General features: G+C 37.1%; 1 protein-coding gene across 1 annotated transcript; it reads right to left on the bottom strand.

The window, feature by feature from the left end:
- Positions 1 to 462: 462 nt before the first annotated feature.
- On the bottom strand, positions 463 to 15,532 carry LOC104906530 (lipoamide acyltransferase component of branched-chain alpha-keto acid dehydrogenase complex, mitochondrial). Its single transcript, XM_010695297.4, has 8 exons — positions 15,151 to 15,532; positions 14,173 to 14,319; positions 7,282 to 7,407; positions 4,868 to 5,226; positions 3,710 to 3,957; positions 2,823 to 2,911; positions 1,450 to 1,677; positions 463 to 809 (listed from the first exon to the last, which is right to left on the bottom strand). Exons 1-8 carry the CDS (start codon positions 15,313 to 15,315, stop codon positions 696 to 698), a joined length of 1,476 nt encoding a protein of 491 aa, XP_010693599.1. The 5' UTR covers positions 15,316 to 15,532; the 3' UTR covers positions 463 to 695.
- Between the last annotated feature and the right edge of the window lie 4,902 nt (positions 15,533 to 20,434).

Here is a 20,434-nt window from a genome sequence, read left to right as displayed (position 1 = left end):
GTTGTGGGGGTGGGGTGGGGTGGGGGAAGGGAGGGGGAGGTGGTGGGGTGGTGGTGGTGGTAGGGTTTGAAGTTAGGGAGTTAAGGTTAGGTTAGGATTTGAAATTAGGGTTAGAAGTTAAGGTTAAGTTAGTTAATTAGGAATAATTAGGATTTAATTAGGGTTAGAGGGGTTAATTAACCCTAAAAGCTAACGGAAACTTAACACCGTTAGTCAGTAAGGGTACTTGGTGCATTTTATGCAAATCAGAAGGGCATCTAGTGGATTTTTGAAACAATGAGGGTACCTGGTGCATTTCATGAAATCTCAAGTGAAAAAACCGTATATTTTTGTTTTTATTGGTGCAAATGTAACTGCTTTACAGTTGTAAGAATCATTTTTTCCCTTTTCTTAAAAAAAAGAAGAGAGAATTCAATTTGTAATTTTGTTTGATTATTAGGGGTATTTTGGATAAAGAGGAAGAACACCAAAAGATTAGGAGTTTTTATATATAATAGAGATAATAGCTTAATGATTACTTCTCCCGAATTCCAATAGGCACTTGTTGCATACATGTTGCTGCTTTTATTCATTATCATATACAGGTGAATGTATACATGCTACCACTGGAGATACTACATTTTGGTGACCATTAGATAAAGATAACCCGCCAGAACCCACACATGCAATCTATTTTACATACAAGGAATTGATGATCATCTTGTATGCAACAAGAGTAACTCCGGATTTTCAATAAATGATTTCCACTCGTTGCAAAATCTTGCAACTGTTGCTCCATCTAGAACCCTATGATCAGCACCAATATTTACCTGAGAATCAATCTAAAACATCAGAAACCTCAGAAATTTAAGCTCTGGTGAGCAATAGAATTCCACATATTCTACTTAGGATGAGATATTATGATCATTCCATTTATAACTGCACTTATTTTCAATTAAACAGACATCCATCTAGGTTCCTCATTTTAAACAGATATATGTAGAGCACCTCAGCAACTTTGGCTTACAAGCAAAAACTTGCCGAACATGATGTTCCAATCTGGCTCAGCAAATTAAGTCAAGCATTATGACTTCTCCAAAGAATCAGAAGACAGCACACACTACCAGAGAACTAGAAAAATCTATTTTGACTACCATCATGATATAAGAAAATTGAGGATCACTCCTCTCTAACTGCATATTAACAGTATCTCTCCATACGACAATCCCTGTCAAACAATAATTCCAAAAATATCCCACAAGCGCACTATTCTCAGTAAATGTCCAAAGTATTCCCTATTCCCCAACCCTAGTCTAGTTGAACAGATGTGCATACAGTCTGAAACTACCACATCCATTAAATGTATATGCAGTCAAGAATATTTGGAAAATTTCCATCATTGGGTGTAAACATTGCAAAATAAAGTTTTCTCAATGAAGGGAAAAATTGAGACTATTAAAGTAAACTTACATTCATTAGTGGCGCAGGATACACGGTCCCATCATCTGTGATTTGTGGAACTTTCTGAATTCTACCAATTGCAATAATTGCTGCTTCAGGCAGATTAATTAGAGGAGAACCAAACTTTCCACCAATTGCTCCAATGTTACTCAGAGTTATTGTTCCACCAGATATATCATCTTGACTAAGCTTATTCTCAATCGCCAATTGCAGTAGTCTTGAAATTTCCTTCGTTATCTAGAAAACATAATTGTGAAGCCTAAATAATCAACACTGACAATTTATATGGAAATGAAGCGATTGGAAAGTTATATCTCCAATAACAAGAAACAAAGAACTAACTATTGCATTAGAAGAATCAGGACATTCATCTAAATCATTTTTCCACTTCAAACATAAGATCTTAAACCTTGAAATGCATAACAAAGCAAAGATGCTATTCTCAATGAGATCAACTATTATTTTTAATGGCTAAGAAGTATTACCTTACCTTTACTCACAGTCATAGTGAAAACAGATTTTAAAAGAAAATATCGTCCATTTAAGTCCTTCCCTATGAGTTGCAATTTTACTAACAAATGCTTAGATCGGGGGAGAGAAGAATATTCCTAGAACCTTGCATCCATTGGCCCAATTACTAATAAATGATACCATTCATGTACGTTATCCAGACACGGCCACGAGTGTCGAGTAATGCACATCTCAGCATGTGACATGGATACACGCCAAGGCTCAAAAATCTTGGTCATAAGATTGATCGAATTACAGTTGAAAAACGAAACTGGACTACCCACTTCTACGAGACTCGCCAATAACCTCATTAACTACCAAAGAAGCATCAAAGTTGGTCTCTCTCCCCCCCCCCCCCCCCTTTTAAAAGTACTCGGTTATCAGAAATTGTACTAAACAAGACCTAACTTAAACAGTTAGAAACAACCTTAGCCAAAAGCTTATTAACAACTTGAGAGAAAACATATGGACCTAAATCATTTACCTTTAACCAATCTAAAGAATTCAGAGCTCTTGTAATAGACAGTGATGGGAAGGTAATATGCTGAGGTATGTCAGGGGTATTGAGGATAAACACTTGTGTAAGCAAAGACAATTTTGAACCTATTAATGATAGGAATCACGAAACTGAAATCGGGAAAACTTTGAACCGTCATCACACTACGGTAAACAGAAGGAAAATTAAATAGAACGAAAAGATAAGCAAGAATGATGGTCTTAACTTCCATTGCGCACTTGGATGTAAAAATGTTTTTAAGAAAAAAGCAACACCAAAAAAGGAGAAATTTCCAGAGCTTGGTAGCTCATCAAGGAGAACTCAGTCACTTCACGTTGATAAAAGTAATAGCAAATCAACTAGACAAGACATTTACCTCTAATATAGATAGAGATTGAACCTTCTTGATATTAGGTACAACCAGACCATGGGGAGTAGCCATGGCAATACCGATGTTATGGGAGCCTGTACAGCAACAAAAAAATTATTAAAATAGTTGATTGATATCGAAGTCCAGAAGCCCAATAACTCTGTATTAAAAAAGCACATATTAGAGTACGTGGCAAATTGAGAAAATGAAGAGGAATAGGAGTATATCCATTTCCACCCCACTATTTAGCTCATAAAAGTTTACATGCATCTAAAATATTTCACAGTTTTACAGTCCTGGAATAAAGCTAAAGCACATAGAGAGTTACACGTGTGTTCTAAAATGGCTGGTGAAACAGATCAGATTCTTTGAGAAATCTCCAACACTTGGACTCAGCCTTGTATATGATGAACTAATCCCTCATTGTTTTAGGAACTTTTTGTCGATCTTAATTAATAAGTAAGAAATGATCTTCAAGAAAACTCATTCTATTTGCACTTTTGCAGCCTTTGGTATCTAAGAACACACTCTCTGATGAATTACTTTTCTTCCCTTAGGTTACCAAAATACATTTTGATGGTACGAATTGATTTTTGTGCAAATCAGTATGTTAGCATCAACCCTTTATCATTAAACTTTATTTTCATTCTAATGACATTGTTATCTACCATAACCTAAAAAAACACATTAAAATTGTCGTCACATATAAGTTAAAATTTTTCATCTTTTCAATAAAAGTTAATCCGACACACTAACACCAGAAAACTAGTTAAATTTAGATTTCATAACGTCTAGGTATAATCAGGAACATAAACTAGTACCAAGACGAAGATCAATATAATGAAGGTGGCTCAAATTTGCACAGGAAAAAATTTGCAATTTCTTGTACAAACCTTTCACAACGATCTCATGCATATCTTCATTGAAGCAACTATTTAAAAGTGGGTATTTGTTCAATGCCATTGATAATGATTTGACCAAAACCGGAAGAAAAGTGTGCTTTATACTAGGATCAGAATTTTTATTCTGAAAAGATGCTTTGAGTTCTGCAAGTGCCCCACAGCGAATTTCTTCAACGTAATGGAAATGTGGAACTCTGGCAGCCATTGTCATGGACTTGACCATCGCACGTTGGAATCCCCTGAAGCAGAAAACAGTTTACTTTCATAATATCCAAGAACAATTGGACCTCAGACATGAAAAACTGAACAATTACATTCCTGACAAAACAAAGGATCTTCCTTTGATATTGTTATTAATAAATGCAAGTGTGAATTTATGAGAAGCAGATGATGTTTAACTCCATTACTTGGCTGTGGTCTAGAGAAAAAGGAAGATTGTTCTCAAACATTTCAGAACATCTTTGCAAAATATTGTTCAAGTCATACGTCTTCAAAAAGTATGGAGTACTAGTATGGTAATAAGGTACTAAAATTCTCCGATATGCATCCAGTAGGACATGAATTTGCCAAAGATGATACACATTTGCAATGCATATTTCCCCGAAGCCCCCTTTCCCTCTCAGATGTTCTAGGCGTTCAGAATTACAAGTTGTGCACCGTTCTAGGCGTTGAAAAGAATTACAAGTTGTGCACCAAAACAAGTACCATGCGTTGGCTTCCGGTATCACAGTAGACTACAATGCAGCTCAAACAGTATACACAGTTCCAGACTAGACAACAGAACTGAAAATCTTAGGTAGTAGTGACAAATGCTCTTATCCTTATGACAAGATTACAGCACAAAAATAAGCAGGAAACATATTATTGGTAGTTGCTACTCAGTTTTTCCTGTGAAAACATATTCAGGCACATAGTGGAACACCAAAGTGACCAGTTATATCTTACTTTTTTTTTTTTTTTTTTTTTGGCGAGAAAAGTTATATCTTACTTAGAATTGTAACACACAAGAATATATGGTTTTGAGCACTATTGAGTGTGTTTCAGAAGCGAACTTCTTTCCAACAAAATAAGGAAATACCTATGCATCTGAGAAGGGAGAAAAACAGCACAAGGAGTATATCTGGTGTCCAAATTGCATATCAAACATACCTTAGCTTTAAAGTTTTGTCTTCATACAGTGAACTATCAACTACTGATCTGTCAGAGCAATATGTAGACGGTTCAGTGTCAGCTATGCCACTGACATAATTTAAAATGTCTTCTTTCAATATCCTTCCATCTTTACCACTTCCTTTGATATCACTTAAGTCAATTGAATGTTGTTTGGCTAGGTTACGAACTGCTGGTGCACACAGTATGCCACTCAATCTATTTTCATCTGTAAACAGAACTTGACAACTTGACTCAACTTGTTTACTCGAATCAATTAACTTGGGTTCAGAGGAACCATCAGTTACACTTGAAGGAGAAAATTCTTCAGCAGCCAACCTCAGAAGAGTTTCTCCAACCTGCTAACCAGAAACCTACAGTCAAGAAGAGGGCTAATAGCAAAAAAAAAAAAAAAACTGAAAGAAAGAATAGGAAATACTTTTGTAATTCCATTAACTTGTTTTAAATTCAGAAGGTCTCAAAAAACAGTAGCAGAGGAAGTATGTTGAACTTAAATATAAAACCTCCGTATTTTTTTAGTTGCACCATTTGCTTTTGTGGCACTATTCATCAACCAACTTTGTTAAACTATCTTGCATCATTATATAAGAAAAAACATAGTCAAGTTGGGTCTTGTTAGATTCGTCTCAATGCGAGGATTCCAAATATCATTTTTTTATAATTTTTACTTACACCCAATAAGAGATATTAATGTTCAAAGAAGTGTCTCGGCAAATGTGAAAAAGCAAATGGTGCAACTAAAAATATATAGAGGTAGTATATCTTTTTGAATTTTTTTTGTTTCTTATGGGTGGGGGGTTGGGGTTGGGGCTAAGGGAGAAAATACAGGACCTTCATTTCACTAGTTGAGGGTGCATCTACATTCAGTGATAGGGAGTTGCTAACTTTCAAGTAAAGCTTACTTTGGCTTTCCGATTTTTCACGTCTTTTTTGCCATTCATTCAAGAAATGCATAGCAGATGAGGAAGTACCACAGCAGTTTTATGCATCAAAAAATATTATCTTGGATACAAATGACATAATTACTTAGTGACTGTTTTATGACATTTCTTTAAGCTGCAAATTTTTGTTGAATTAAGCATCCACAATGTGGCTCACATACAAAGCCTTCATTAGATAATCAAGAAAACCACATTCGTGGACTACAAAGAGAAAAATAGACCCAACTACCCCTGACTGGAGTTTAACAGAGGCGGTTCAGTTCGAAGTCACAAGGACATGACTTAAATAACATTGAGAACACTCGAAACATCTATTGCAGACTTAGCATATGGTGTATTTTTTTTTCACAGTTTCTATTATTTGAACAAGTAATAAGAGAGATATTAGAATGACACCAAGCGCAGTGTCACCCATGAACAAATTCACAAAAGACCGGCAAATGAAAAATATTAATGTCTTCAAACTATTAAGGAGCAATTTATCTATAAAATCAAGTATAATCAAGTATCTATCAAATTAAATCTTTGCTCGGGCTATACAAAAGCCTGAGAAAAGGGACATAAAACCTTGACAAGCGAAGGCTATGCACTCAAAAATCCGTTGGCTTCTTTCCTTCCAAGTGTACCACCAAATTGCCAATGGTACCAGCTTCTACAGTTCACAAGCCAACATCTCTTCATCCTTCTTTTTCCAAACTACGATGGCATCTTTCACATAACAAAGGGTGCATCCAGATGAAACAGGGCTGAAGATAAGTCCCAAAGGGAGAGGACCCAAGGACACAAGAGTACAAAGTAATTAACAGACTCTTCCTCCTTACGACAGAATACGATAATTTGCAATGCAAAATTTCCTTTTCTTGAAAACATCCATTACTGGCATTGTCCCTTTGACAGCCTCCCAAGCAGAGAAAACGAGCTTTAGTAGGAGCTATCAATATCCAATTAATAATGGGAAAACCTAGAGATAGTAGATTCCTTTCAAATAGATTACAGAAGCTCTTTTTGCATAAATCATAACATTTTTAGACCAGCCAGCAGCAAGTTCATCTCTCAATGCTGTAATTGATTGAATATGACGGAACTATAATTATTGTCAGTTTCCAGTGGAGTCATAGATCCACTACTCTTTGACTTTCGGATGCTAATGGACTAAATCCAAATGGCTTACTAAAATGTTTGCACTTCTTTCATTGTGAACCAGCAGCTACCCATTTCCTATCAAATCAGGGGTTAGTTGGGAGTTGGGACAGCATCTCTATCCTCACACCAGCAAGTCAGCATAAATACAGCCCAGCCCCCTTGGAGAGTAGATGGTGGTTCTTTGTTTCTTTCTTTTTTGTGAATCAAGACATCAATATGTAATCTAACAAGAAAGCATACTCGATAGTTGGAAATATCGTCGATTGGCACCCATTCTAGTAAAGCTATAGTACACATTTAACCACGTACCTTTACAATGTCACCTGGAGCATGAAGAATATGTGAGATCTTTCCCCTATATCGGCTCGTAATTTCTATGGTAGCTTTGTCACTTTGGACCTCACAAAGTGGTTGAAATTCTTCGACTTCGTCGCCCTGCAAATAGAATTACTCAGCAGCAGAGTGATGAATCAAACAACTAACATCATCACACACCATGTAATAATTTAACAGCACAACCATCCTCTCCACTGATAGGCCGCTGACTTAATAACTAGAAAGCTGACAAATACACATACTATAAGCACAAACATGAAATGTGCTTAATTTCCTATATTTCCTAAATGTATGACATACTACACAGTCTACACCAAGATACAATTGTACATGCATGATGCATGCACATGGACATGCATATAAGACCCGGAAAACAGAAGGATAAATTATCCTTTTATAGTTTATACACTATTGGGAAATTGGGAACAAAGTCATTTGAAATTAGTTAAAGCGGAAACAGCATAAAATATGGCCACTAATCATCTAAGAGGGAAATACAGAAAGGCTCGGTTCATTGACAATGCTACATTAGGTTTTGGTGAAGTGGCTGGTTGGTGTGGATGGACAAGGAGTAGTGAAGAGGATTTTGGAATCTCCACAATCTATATGTTGCAATTATGCAAAATTCCTGTGTGCAACTGTTATGAGTCATGTTCATGATTCTCTTGAATTAGTGATCCTTGAAGAAAGTTAACAACAGCCCAAGATATATGAAGCTCAGAGCAGTGCCAGATTTATATGAACTAAAGCTGTAACACGAAGCACTGCTTAAGTTTGACACCAAACAACAAATTTATAATAGAAGAATTAAAGAAGCTCAACATAATTTCTAACACTCACTTGTGTAAACAACACAAAGAAGTTGCCAAAATGGTAAAGTTATTGCAGAAGGTTCAAGCAAACCTCCATACGTTATATTTGACTTTACTCCTAGGTTTCTAGTGATCCCAGCTTCTCTTGTTCTACTCAAGAGCATCATTCATTTAGCAGCATTTCAGCTTCTAAATTACATTATAAAACTTCTCCATTACACTTCTCCCATATATGAGATTTCTCTGCTTGCTCTTCATTGTTTCATTTTCTTGCTTATTTCCCCTATAGTGTACAAAGCTCGGATTTCGCATGAGAACTCACTAGTAGAATAATTGCATATTGTTGCGGTGGTATTGCTGCGGTTTTACCCATAAGCAACAATATATCACGTAAAAAGAAAATATAAAATATAAAATAAAGATATTGTTACAGTTTCGTCCTAAAACCACATAGATATGGTATCAACGGGAAAAATTTTGAAAAAAAGTTCGACTATTTGACTAGACATATTGCCGCGGTTTCTGTCATTAGAAATGATTAATAAAAAAATTTAGGGTTTTGCACTCACGCAACACTTATACGCCTCAAGCGAGATCTAAACTTAGTATCACTCACGCACGCCTCTCTCATCATTCAGTCCTTCTCTCTCCTCCGGTCGTCCCTAAGCTTCTCTCTCGTCCGGTCGTCCTCTCTCAATTTGTCTCGCCTCTTTCATCTCCTCTCTCGTACCCTCTTCTTGTCTCTCGCCTCTCTCGTATCCTCGTCCGATCCTCCTCTCTCCATCACCGGCGAGGTTTCCGATGAGAGAGTAAAAATTGTAATTGCTAGCAAGAACCCACGAAGAGATCACGAGTGTCGCAGTAAGAACCCAGCCTCGTCGCTTGTTGTTCTTCGTTCAGCCACACGAACTCAGCCTTGTCGCTCGTCGCCATCTCCAACAACGTTAATGGCCGTCTGATGCGGAAGAAATCACACGAACCCAGCCTCATCGTTTTGCGGCAGGTCTAACGACGGTGAAGCATGTGACGCAGAAGGAAGCATCCTGCTATAATTATTAGATGTTATTAGGTTTTTATTTTTTGTAATCATTAGTTGAAATCAGGATTTTTTTTTTCCTTCTTCTTTTGTAATTATCATATCTGATGTTAGGATGATGTTACAATTTTTTCTGTTTTTTTTTTTTTTCATTTTTTGTATATTTTTCTTTTCTCTATTTTTTTTATATATGCATTATGTTGTATTTTATTTCTTTTTGTAGTCGAATAAGCAATTTTTTTGCATTTGTGTTGTATTATTTTCGTCCTACATTTTTATCAATCAAATCTGACACCAAAATGCAAACAACAACAACAACAACTAAGCCTTATTCCCAAGGTGATTTGGGGTCGGCTAACATGAATCGTCAACTGGAATCGTGACCAGAGGAGATGGCATCGTCAAGAGTGATAAAATTTTTTTTTTTTTCTGAAAACAAGGTTTACACCAAAAAGTGTTTAGAAGAGGTTTTCAGCAAAAGGTTTTAATACCAACACAATTGAGAAAAACAAATAAATGCAGTAATCAGACCCCTTCCTCCACATAGATACTGCCCCTCCACCCACTTCTATCCAACGTCATGCTCTCCTCAATCCCAAGTAACCTCATATCACTTTCAATTACCCTCAGTCAAGTCATCTTAGGTCTTCCCCTACCCTTTACAATTTGATTACTCCACTCTTCAATTCTTCTCATTGGTGCATCGCCTGATCTCCTTTTCACATGACCAAACCACCTTAATCGATTCTCCCTCATCTTTTCTTCAATGGATGCAACTCCAACTTTTTCCAGAATTTGTTCATTTCTTAATCGATCCTTCCTTGTGTGGCCACACATCCACCGCAACATACGCATCTCCGCCACGGTCATCTTATGAACGTGGCATTGTTTCACCGCCCAACATTCGGTGCCATATAACAAAGCAGGCCTAATTACAGTGTGGTAGAACTTTCCCTTCAATCTCTAGGGAATGCCGGAATCACAAAGGAATTCGGTGGCGCTTTTTCACTTTAACCAACCGGCGTTAATTCTATGCGCCACGTCTCCATCCAGTTCTCCATCCTTTTGGAGAATGGATCCTAGGTAACAGGAGACGTTCGATCCTTGAACCACTTTGCTATCCAAAGTGACAGCCTCCGCCTCGCTGCTTGTAACCCCACTGAACTTGCACTCCATATACTCTGTCTTACTTCTGCTCAATCTAAAACCACGGGCTTCTAATGTATGCCTCCACAATTCCACCTTACTCTCAAGACCTTCCTTTGTCTCATCAATCAACACAATATCATCCGCAAACATCATACACCATGGTATATCATCTTGAACTGACCTCGTTAGTTCGTCCATGACTAGAGCAAAGAGAAAGGGACTAAGCACAGAACCTTGATGCACTCCGATCGTAATAGGAAACTCTTCTGTCCTCCCCACCGTAGTCCGCACACTCGTAGTTGCCCCCTCATACATATCCTTGATGATATCTATATATTTCAGTGGGACACCTTTCCTTGCCAACACCCACCAAAGTATTTCTCTTGGTACTCTATCATATGCCTTCTCCAAATCAATGAAAACCATATGTAGATCCTTCTTCCTATCACGGTAATGTTCCATTGTTTGTCTTATGAGGTGGATGGCCTCTATAGTCGATCTTCCAGGCATAAATCCAAATTGGTTCTCCGATATCTTTACATGTTTCCTAAGTCTTTCCTCAATCACCCGTTCCCAGAGTTTCATAGTATGACTCATTAGTTTGATTCCTCGGTAGTTGGTACAATCTTGTACATCGTTTTTGGTCTTATACAAAGGAATCAAAGTACTCTTCCTCCACTCTAATGGCATTTTGTTATGTCTCCAAATCATGTTGAAGAATGTTGTTAGCCATTCGATTCCTCTCCCCCCTAAACACCTCCAAACTTCTATAGGTATGCCATCTAGCCCCGTAGCTTTCTTCAATCCCATCTTTTTAATGCTAAAACGACTTCTACCTTTTGAATCCTCCTCATAAACTCACGATTTAACATACTTGGCGGGATGTGTACATCCCCGATGGCTTGTGACCGTTGAACAAGGTATCAAAATACGATCTCCATCTAACCTTTATCTCCTCATCCTCCACAAGCACTCTTTGGTCCACACCCTTGACGCATTTTACCTTTCTTATGTCTCTTATCTTCCTGTCCCTCATACGTGCAATTCTATAAATGTCTTTTTCACCTTCTTTCGTATCCAATCTTGCATAAAGCTCTTTATTTACCTGTGCTTTAGCTTCTCGTACTGCCTTCTTGGCTTCTTTTCTAGCCTCTTTATACTTCTCATAATTCACATCACTGCTACCTTTTCCCAAAAGTTTATAACTTTCTCGTTTGTTTTTTATCGCTTGTCTCACTGCCTCGTTCCACCCAGATGTGTCCTTACTTGGTGGTACAGTTCCTTTAGATTCTCCAAGGACCTCTTTCGCCACTTCCTTTATACTAAGTTCTATCTTTGTCCATGTCGAATCTACATCCATTTCCGTGTTACAAGACCAGATATCTTTACTAGCCATCTTAGCTAAGAAGTTCTCTTTGTGCTCCCCTTGGAGCTTCCACCACTTGATTCGCGGCTCCACATTGAGTTTTCGCTTTCTTAAAGACTCCCTAGCCCGGAAATCAAGCACGACTAGTCTATATTGGGTGGTTGCGCTCTCACCCGGTATCACCTTGCAGTTTGTATAACTCTTCCGCCAAGCAATCCTTACTAAAAAGAGGTCAATCTGACTCGCGTTACTTCCACTCCTATACAAGGTGAGATTCTCTTTTCTCAAACAAAGTGTTCATAATACTAAAACCATAGGCTAATGTGAAATCCAACATACCACTTCCAGCTTCATTTCTCTCCCCATACCCAAAACCTCCATGAATGCTCTCAAAGCCAACTCGACTAGTGCCCACATGTCCGTTAAGATCCCCACCAATGATCAATTTTTCATTAATAGGCACTCGTTGCACAACCTCCTCTAAATCCTCCCAAAATTGTTGTTTAATAAATGCTTCCAATCCTATTGTTGCCTATACCAATACCAATGGTCAATCTGACGGCAAAATGCAAAAAAAAAAAAAAAAAAAAAAAAAATTATTTTTACCTGTACCAGTACCTATTGTTGCGGTTCCTGGTCCAAAACCACGGCAAATGTGATTTTAAAAAACAAACACATATTGCCACGATTTTGGCAAGGAACAGCAGCAATATCTTGGCCTATTGTTGTGCCCTTAATTGTTACGCAGCCAAAACCGCCGCAATAGGCCACTTGATGACCCCAGCAATAAGCAATTATTCTACTAGTGACTTATTAAAGCTAACCCTTTATTTTTTTATTTTTTTTTGGGGGGTGGGGGATAAGACAATAAGTTAGCTCCAAAGTTGAAATTTTTTGAATATAAAGATTAAAAGTTATGAGAAAATTGGCCCAAGCTAGAAATCACTGTTGGGTCTTGCAAATATAAGTACAGTTTATATTGAAGAAACTACTTATCCTTAAAAAGTAACATCGACTAGTTGTTTGGAGCCCCAACACTTTTTTTTTAAATTTTTTTAAATAATGTTCATTTTCAAGAATACTCTTTTTTGCATCTACCACTGAGGGTCAGATCATATTATTTTTTCGTGATAGTAGATATAATAGGTTAAGAAATTATGAAAGAAACACCCTTTATGTCAAAGTAGGCCCCAAGCATTTCCGAAGAGAAAAGATCAAAACAGAAAGCTCACTCTCTAGTGCTCGAAGAGAAAGCAACTGAGCTACATGTGTGAGATGCCTTGGTCATAACCATTTAAGATCCTATGCAGAAGCTCAAATTTATCAACTATTTACCTTTAGTCCTCCACATCCCATGCGTGAGATGGCTTGGGCATAAGGGGTGCTTTCCCCTTAACTTCATTTCAACTGAGAGACAGACACTAATCTGCTCAGCTGTTGCCGTCTTTTCTATTCTTGGAAGGTCCTTAGTTAGGTAAGACAAGAAAGCATGGATTTTCATGCGTTTAAAGTCAAGTTTGATAAATTTAGATGTGCTTAAGGGGGGCTGTTGTCTTGTGTTCCCAAAGAAAGCAATCATCAAACATGTTTCACAAAGAAAGCAGTTCAACGACGTTTACAGATAGCATTGATCAATTTTGAGTTAAAAAGGCAATAACTAAGGTTTTGTGTTATATGCAGGAGAAAATCAGTGTTTACATAACTTCTTTAATAACAATTTTATCCTAATAGTATTATTTTATATATAACCAGTTATATACAATCATCAATAATTATTCGTTTTGTTGTTTCTCAATTCCCAATCCTTTATAAATTATTTAAGGGACAGATAACTCACCTATTCATTATAAAAGTCCGAGCATCAAAATTGAAAATGAGTTAACTACTTTCATTAAATTATTTTCAATTGGGTTTTCCTATGTTGTGGCCTATGGCTTTTATGCTTCATATCAATACACAGTGCCTCCTTAAATAAAATGTATAAGTGCTTCTCTTGTCATTAACTCGCCTCATGTGGCAACCAATAAAAGGTTTAACTTTTCTGACAAAAGATTTCCCCATATCAAAACCTTTTTTAAGTCCTGAACTGTTATCTACAGAAAAAGAAGGCCAAACGATTAAGATGAGATACGTCAGATGAGGGGAGAAATCATGTTGTTGAAGGACAAAGTTAGAGGAACTGCTTTATATATAAAGAATCTAGTGACATTGTGTCATGGTTCGAGTGTTTGTACCTGAAATTCAAATGTCGGTTGAAAAAAATAGGACTCACAGGGATGACTCATTACACAGCAGCAGAATATTCCAAAAGGACTACAGCAGCTTATAAGTGCAAAAAATCATTTTTGCCTCCATGTGTCGACTTAATGGAAAAGCTAATGGCTCCCTAATGGCAAGAAAGACGGACCATGTTTCCAAAGTACAAGAGTTCAGGAACATCATATCAACATGCATATCTTACGAACTATCAGTTGTTCATTAAATCAACATCAAGTACTCACCTCCTGCACAAACCACTTCAGCAGCTCACATTCAGCAATACCTTCACCTGTCTGTGCTAGAGGTACATCCACCATCCCACCCGATGTATGCTCAACAGCGTCATGAGTTGTGAAGCGAGAACCATTGAATAAATAGTGCAGACTCGGCTAGCATACATAAATAAAGAAAAAGAGAAAATGAGCTGGCAGTATGTTCCCCAGTGTTGAAAAAGTAGACAACTACAAATAAGAATCTCCATCAAATAACCAACCAATAATCTCCAATGGTCTCTCACTACAATTAGAACGATAATATAAGAACGCCACAGCCAAAGATCCTACTAAATGAGAGTCTCAGATCCTACAAGTTAAATTCAGCGTATCCCCACTGCTCTACCCACCCAAGCCCCCCCCCCCCCCCACAACCAAGTTTGAATTACATAATCGTATTAACATTCACTCACAGCGGAAACAACCTTAATTTCAATCCCAGACTGATAATACAAGCACGCTGCAGCCAAAGATCCTAGTAAATGAGAGTGTCTCAGATCCTACAAGTTAAATTCAGCGTCTTCCCACCTCTCTGCCCACCAAAACAAAACCCCCTCGACCAAGTTTGAATTACAAAATTGTATTAACATTCACTCACAGCGGAAACAACTTTAAATACAATCCCTGACCTGCGGGTTATAAACTCAGAACATAACAATTGTAAGGAAAACCTTGATCTACAGAATTGTATCAACTACATATCCAAAATTATACTATCAAAACTTAATAAGAAACATTGTCAACGAAATATCAATTCATATAATACAATTCAAAACATGATCTTGCTCCTAACAAGAAAAAAGCTCCAAAATCATCCCCATTCTAAGTATTATAACCATAATTTCAGAAAACAGTAATCAACATGAAAGAATCAAGATCATGCACTCAAATTAGACAGTAAATATTGCAAAAACAAACAACCAAGCTAAAAAAGAGCTAGAATCTAACTTGATCATTTGGCTTAATTATTCTAGGAAATGTCGCCTGAGTAAGACGACGTCGTAGCTGACAAACAACAGGCGATGACGCAGGAAGAGTAGAATAGTAAGAATAAAGCCATGGAAGGCCAGAATTGAGAGATTTCTTCCGCCATAATTGTCGAATTGAGATCATTGTTTTAGTTTAGGGCAATGTACTAGAAACCTTCTTCGAAGTAGAAATGGTGTGAATTTTAGCATTTTATGGTAATAAATATAGAGACGTCAAATGTACGTTAGAGGTTGAATTGGATTAGATTGGACAGATGATTTGGTGAACACTACCTAAATTTAATTTGTTATTGTGATGACTGATGAAGATCTTTATATGATTATATGCTATATTTTGGGAGTTTTCGTATTTGACAATGTTTTTTCTGTTTCATGTTTATCTTGGTAAACCACGTCATTGTCGACTCAGTGTTCGACTTTTTGCGTGATTCTTCAAATCTCGTTCATCTCACATCAAAATTGTTCCGGATTTTCAATAAAATATTAGTCTTTCCATCTCACAATATATTGACTTTTTCATTTTAGTGATCAAACTTTAAAATCTTTGATCAAATATCATCACTAATATATATACTTCATCTATTTCACAATAAGTGAAACAGAGAGAGAAGGCACACAGACGAAGGTGGGTAGGAAGACAAAGTTGGGACCACCTTCAAATGACCCAATTAGATGTTTTAAGCAACAACACGTGGGGTGTTATTAAAAAAAAGTACCCGCCTACTTTGCCCACCAAAAAAGGAGGGAACTTTACCTTTTCCACCAAAATTTGATTTTTGGCAAACTTTTTGAAACTTTTTCACTTTTTCATTCGCGAAAGTGGTAAATAACCCCCTAAGTTTGTTCAGAAGTGAAATTAGACCCCTTAAGTTTCACTTGTGGTGATTAACCCCCATAACTTTACTCAAATGTGAGATTACACCCTTTTTAGTATATTTAGCTATTTTCATTTTAGTAAGTATTTTTTTAGAGGGAAGTATGTATTTTTAAAAAAAAATAGTAATATATCATATTATACAGTATTCTTGTGCAACTTGTTCTTCCTGAGTTTGTTGTCTTGTCTTTGTCGGTTTAGCTCCGTAGGACCCCAGCTCTCATTTTTTTTGTGAAGCTCCATTTCCTCTTTGTCTTTCTATGTCTGCTCAAGCTTTTCTTCCACCATTCTCTCTCCTCTTCTCTCTCCTTGTCTTTCTCCTTGGAATTTCAGATCTACTGAAGCTATTATTCTGGATCAGGCTTTCATTTTGACGCCTGTGCGAAGACTGAATCATCCAACGCTCTACAAGCAGGTAAAATTCGATCTTTAATTTTGATGGGATTTTACTTGAGGATGATAAAGTTTTATTGTAATTATCCATTTTTTTTATTAATTGCAATTGGAATGTATTAGAGTAATGAAGTTCAATTTTTTGGTGAAGAATATCGAAGGTGATTTAGTTTTAATTTTTAAATGCTTGAAGTTGGGTACTCTAAATCTGGTCAATGCTAGTCATAAGCTATATTTCTAATTGCAATGTTGGAGACTGTATATATTGCTTGTAAATTGTAATATTCAAGTATGGTCATTAGACACAATAATCAAAACACACAGAAAGAAAAAGAAATGAAACAAGAAGAATATAACCTGTCATAAGCAAAGTATGAAGCACCAGAATCTGCTGGATATAATTATCATCTTGAAGTGAAACACATATTCTATTGCTAAGCATGAAAGCACTATAATCTGCTAGATATTTAATCATCTTCAACTGTAGAGTTCGTTTGTCATGATTATGTAAAGGTATATATAGAGAGCTTGTTTGTACAATGTTTAGTGGAAAGTATCTTTCATCTAAAAAAAAAAGTCTAATAATTGAATCCTTTTTTCAACTTTTGCGACATAATTGTTATAACTTGGAAGGAAGAAAAAATAAACCAAATACTAATCAATGAGAAACCATATAAGCACACATGACTATGTGGAAATTATGAGGAGCAAAACAATTAAATTTAGTTTAATTAAAAAATCAGCATCGTCTAATAGAAAATCCATCTAAACACTCATAATATTGTCTTCTCTAGAAAAGGTTGTAAAACTGCTACACTTCTGAATTTTGACTATCAAGTGGCTCACCCACATGTACTCTATATTTGCACGTGCGAACTTTGTGACCAGGCTCTTTGCAATTAGAGCACATATGTTTCCCACTTTTTAGAACTCTACATTTATATGTTTGACGCTTACCATCCCCATATGCCCTCTTTCTTTTATTTGGAGGCCTCCCGTACTTAACCCTATGATCACTTGGTAAAATGAGGTTGCTATCTATTTGCTTCCACATGCTTTGTCCATTCAAAGGCTCTAAAGAGAATGAATACGAAGCCTCATAAGTCTCCTTGTGGTACCACACTGCCACATAGTCCTCTACATCTTCATTTTTAGAGCATATGGCTGTTGTTGCATGCCAACATGGAATCCCTTTCACATCCCAGTATCTACACATACATACCTTCTTATCTGACCTCACGGCAAATGTCAACTTGTTGTTATGTACATGCTGAACTTCATATACATTTTTGCTCGCTTCTATTGCCTTCCAGTTCTTAGTAGCTTGACGGTGGTCATGTAATGTTGTTCGAACTCTAGGTGTAATAGTGCCAATACATTTAGCAACTTGTGCATTCTTCTCCACCATCCTAGACATAACTTGCCTTCTAATTTCTTCTAACATGGTAAGAATTGGTTTCTCTCTAGCTTCAAGGATCCATGAGTTGAATGTCTCGGCCATGTTATTGCAAGTGACTCATGTGTTTTCCCAAGTCTTATAGAAGCACCTACAAAACTTTTTCACATATCTTGCACACATTTCTTGGTAAGCTTTTGGGCTTTGTTTTTTCAACTCTGTCATGGCATCATTGAACCCTTCCAATGTATATGCATTTACTACCTTCCAAAACAACTTGTGTAAGGGAGCACCCTTGATTACTTTATTCCAATTTGTGAATATATGCCTTGCACATAGCCTATGCTCAACATCAGGAAGCAATTTGGATATTGTAGGCACCAACCCCTAACATAATTCATTTGGGAATTGGGGGAAATAGTTAGCATGACGTGTGTTTATGTGGTATCATGTATGTATACGAGAGAGAAACAAAAGACAAAAGAAGATTTAAACAAACTTAATGTAATAGCTTTTGTTGATCGGATAATAACGTCCAACCCTTACCACTTTGCATCTCTAAATCATCAATGAGATGTTCAAGAAACCAAGACCAACTTTCTTTGGATTCTGACTCCATAACAGCCCATGCCACTGGAAACATTTGGTTATTTGCATATCTTGCAATTGCACAAAGTAACTCACCCTTACAATAACCTTTGAGGAATGCACCATCTAAGCCAAGGACCCTCCTACATCCGTTCAAAAACCCATTCCTTAAAGCTGAAAAGTTGATATAAATCATGTGAAATTGAGGACAAACTAGAAATATGGGGCTTCAAAACTAGAAACACACTTGTCCCCTTATTGGATCTCTTTAGCTCGTGTTGATAAGCTCTTAAGGATTCATATTGTTTCTCAACTACCTTTGCACATGCAGACAATGAGAGTTTTTTTGCAGTAGAAGCTTGCCACCTATCGATACTTATATTATATGTATCATGAACATCCTTAATGAATAACTCCAATTTCCATGTTGGATGTTTAAGGAGTTTTTCCTGGTACTCTTTTGCAAGAAACTTAGCATTTGCTTGCTTATTAACCTTAATAGGTGTGTAATTGTGAATGTCTTTGAAAAATCGAATCTGCAGACATCCATATTCTTTTGTATATCTTGCGCTGAGCTTCCAACTACATTTTGGATAGAGTTTACACTTCACATCACAAAAAAACCCTATTTATAGTTAGTCTATGAAACAACATATAGTAAGAATTTCATGCATTTAAGAACAGTAGTTGTTTAACAAAGCAAAGAGATTAAGTGATTATTTTCAACTCGGGTACTACAGGTGGATCAGGCTGGCTAGGTGTAATAACACTACCCTTCTTGAATGCAACAAAAGTCAGTAAACCCATTTGCTCCAAATGGCGTTGAAATTCTATGTCATCTCCTCTCTGAGCTCCTCCCGAATTGCAGCTTTCATAGCCTTCACATCTACTGACGCTGCCGAATTCACAGTACTTGCACTCGATCTTATCGTTGTAGAGTATTGATCACCATATACCTTTCTCAAACCGGGGCGGACACCTCCTACGCCCCTCACGCGTCCACTGTGGTCCTTTCCTAAAGTTTCGTGCAATGCTTCAATATGTCCTTTAGGAGTGAACTCACTAGTTGCCTCTTTTTCCTTCAAGCCAATCTACATAAGGATAAGAGAGAAATGCTCGTGAGTGCACAAGTTATATTATATATACCTTATATAACCATATAATCTGTACTTACAAAGGCGTTGGCTATCTGTTGTGTTCCGGGATCAGCCAAGACTCTTTTTCCCTTTGCATCAACCCCATGCATCGAACACTACCAATCGAAGACTCTATCTGGTTGCCGAGGTTGTGCAATTGTCGTCGTTGAGCTAGTCCCCGTTGCCGTTGTTGACCCTATTGTGGGGTAATGGCTGAACATCCTATTCTATCTCGCCTCATTGTACAAATGAGCACCCAAATGATGATAATACTTTCTACTTTTGCACTCGCGCTAGTTTTCTTACGAGTTGCCTAAAACACACAATTATAAACAAAGGTTAGGTATGGTATTATACAATAATACTGGATTTAAGTGTATTAAGTCTTAATAAAATATTCTTATAATAGCTTCTGGTGTTGTTTTTTTTGGCAACAAATGCTTCCCACTCTTCAGGTTTGATAGTCCTCCATATCTGAAATGGTAATTTGGATGGTGCAGATGATATTTTCGGTGAAGCCTCAGAACCAACTTGTGGTTCTCCGTCGTAGATGTTCTTCTTCTTTGTACCTACTACTTTTCTCCGCTTAGTGATCCACCCAGACACTAACTTAGCCGTGAAATCTTTGAATCTATGGGCAACCGCGGATATAAATACATTCTTCTTGGTTGTGCAGTGCAGTGGGGAGGGGAGGGGAGGGGACTGTACAGGGGGGAGGGGTTTCTCGGGACGGGTTTTTTCGCTTTTTTTTAGCCGGTTTTGTAAAAAGTATAAATAGGTTTTTAGTATTTTCGATTAGACTATCTTATTTTCTACGTTTTTAGGGCCAAACACTTAGTTTTTCTCTCTCTAGTTT

Source organism: Beta vulgaris, chromosome 3, assembly GCF_026745355.1.
Source record: "Beta vulgaris subsp. vulgaris cultivar EL10 chromosome 3, EL10.2, whole genome shotgun sequence".
In the NCBI taxonomy this organism is placed as follows: domain Eukaryota; kingdom Viridiplantae; phylum Streptophyta; class Magnoliopsida; order Caryophyllales; family Amaranthaceae; genus Beta; species Beta vulgaris.
The sequence above is the reverse complement of the archived record's forward strand: the minus strand, read 5'-3'. Positions and strand labels throughout refer to the sequence as shown.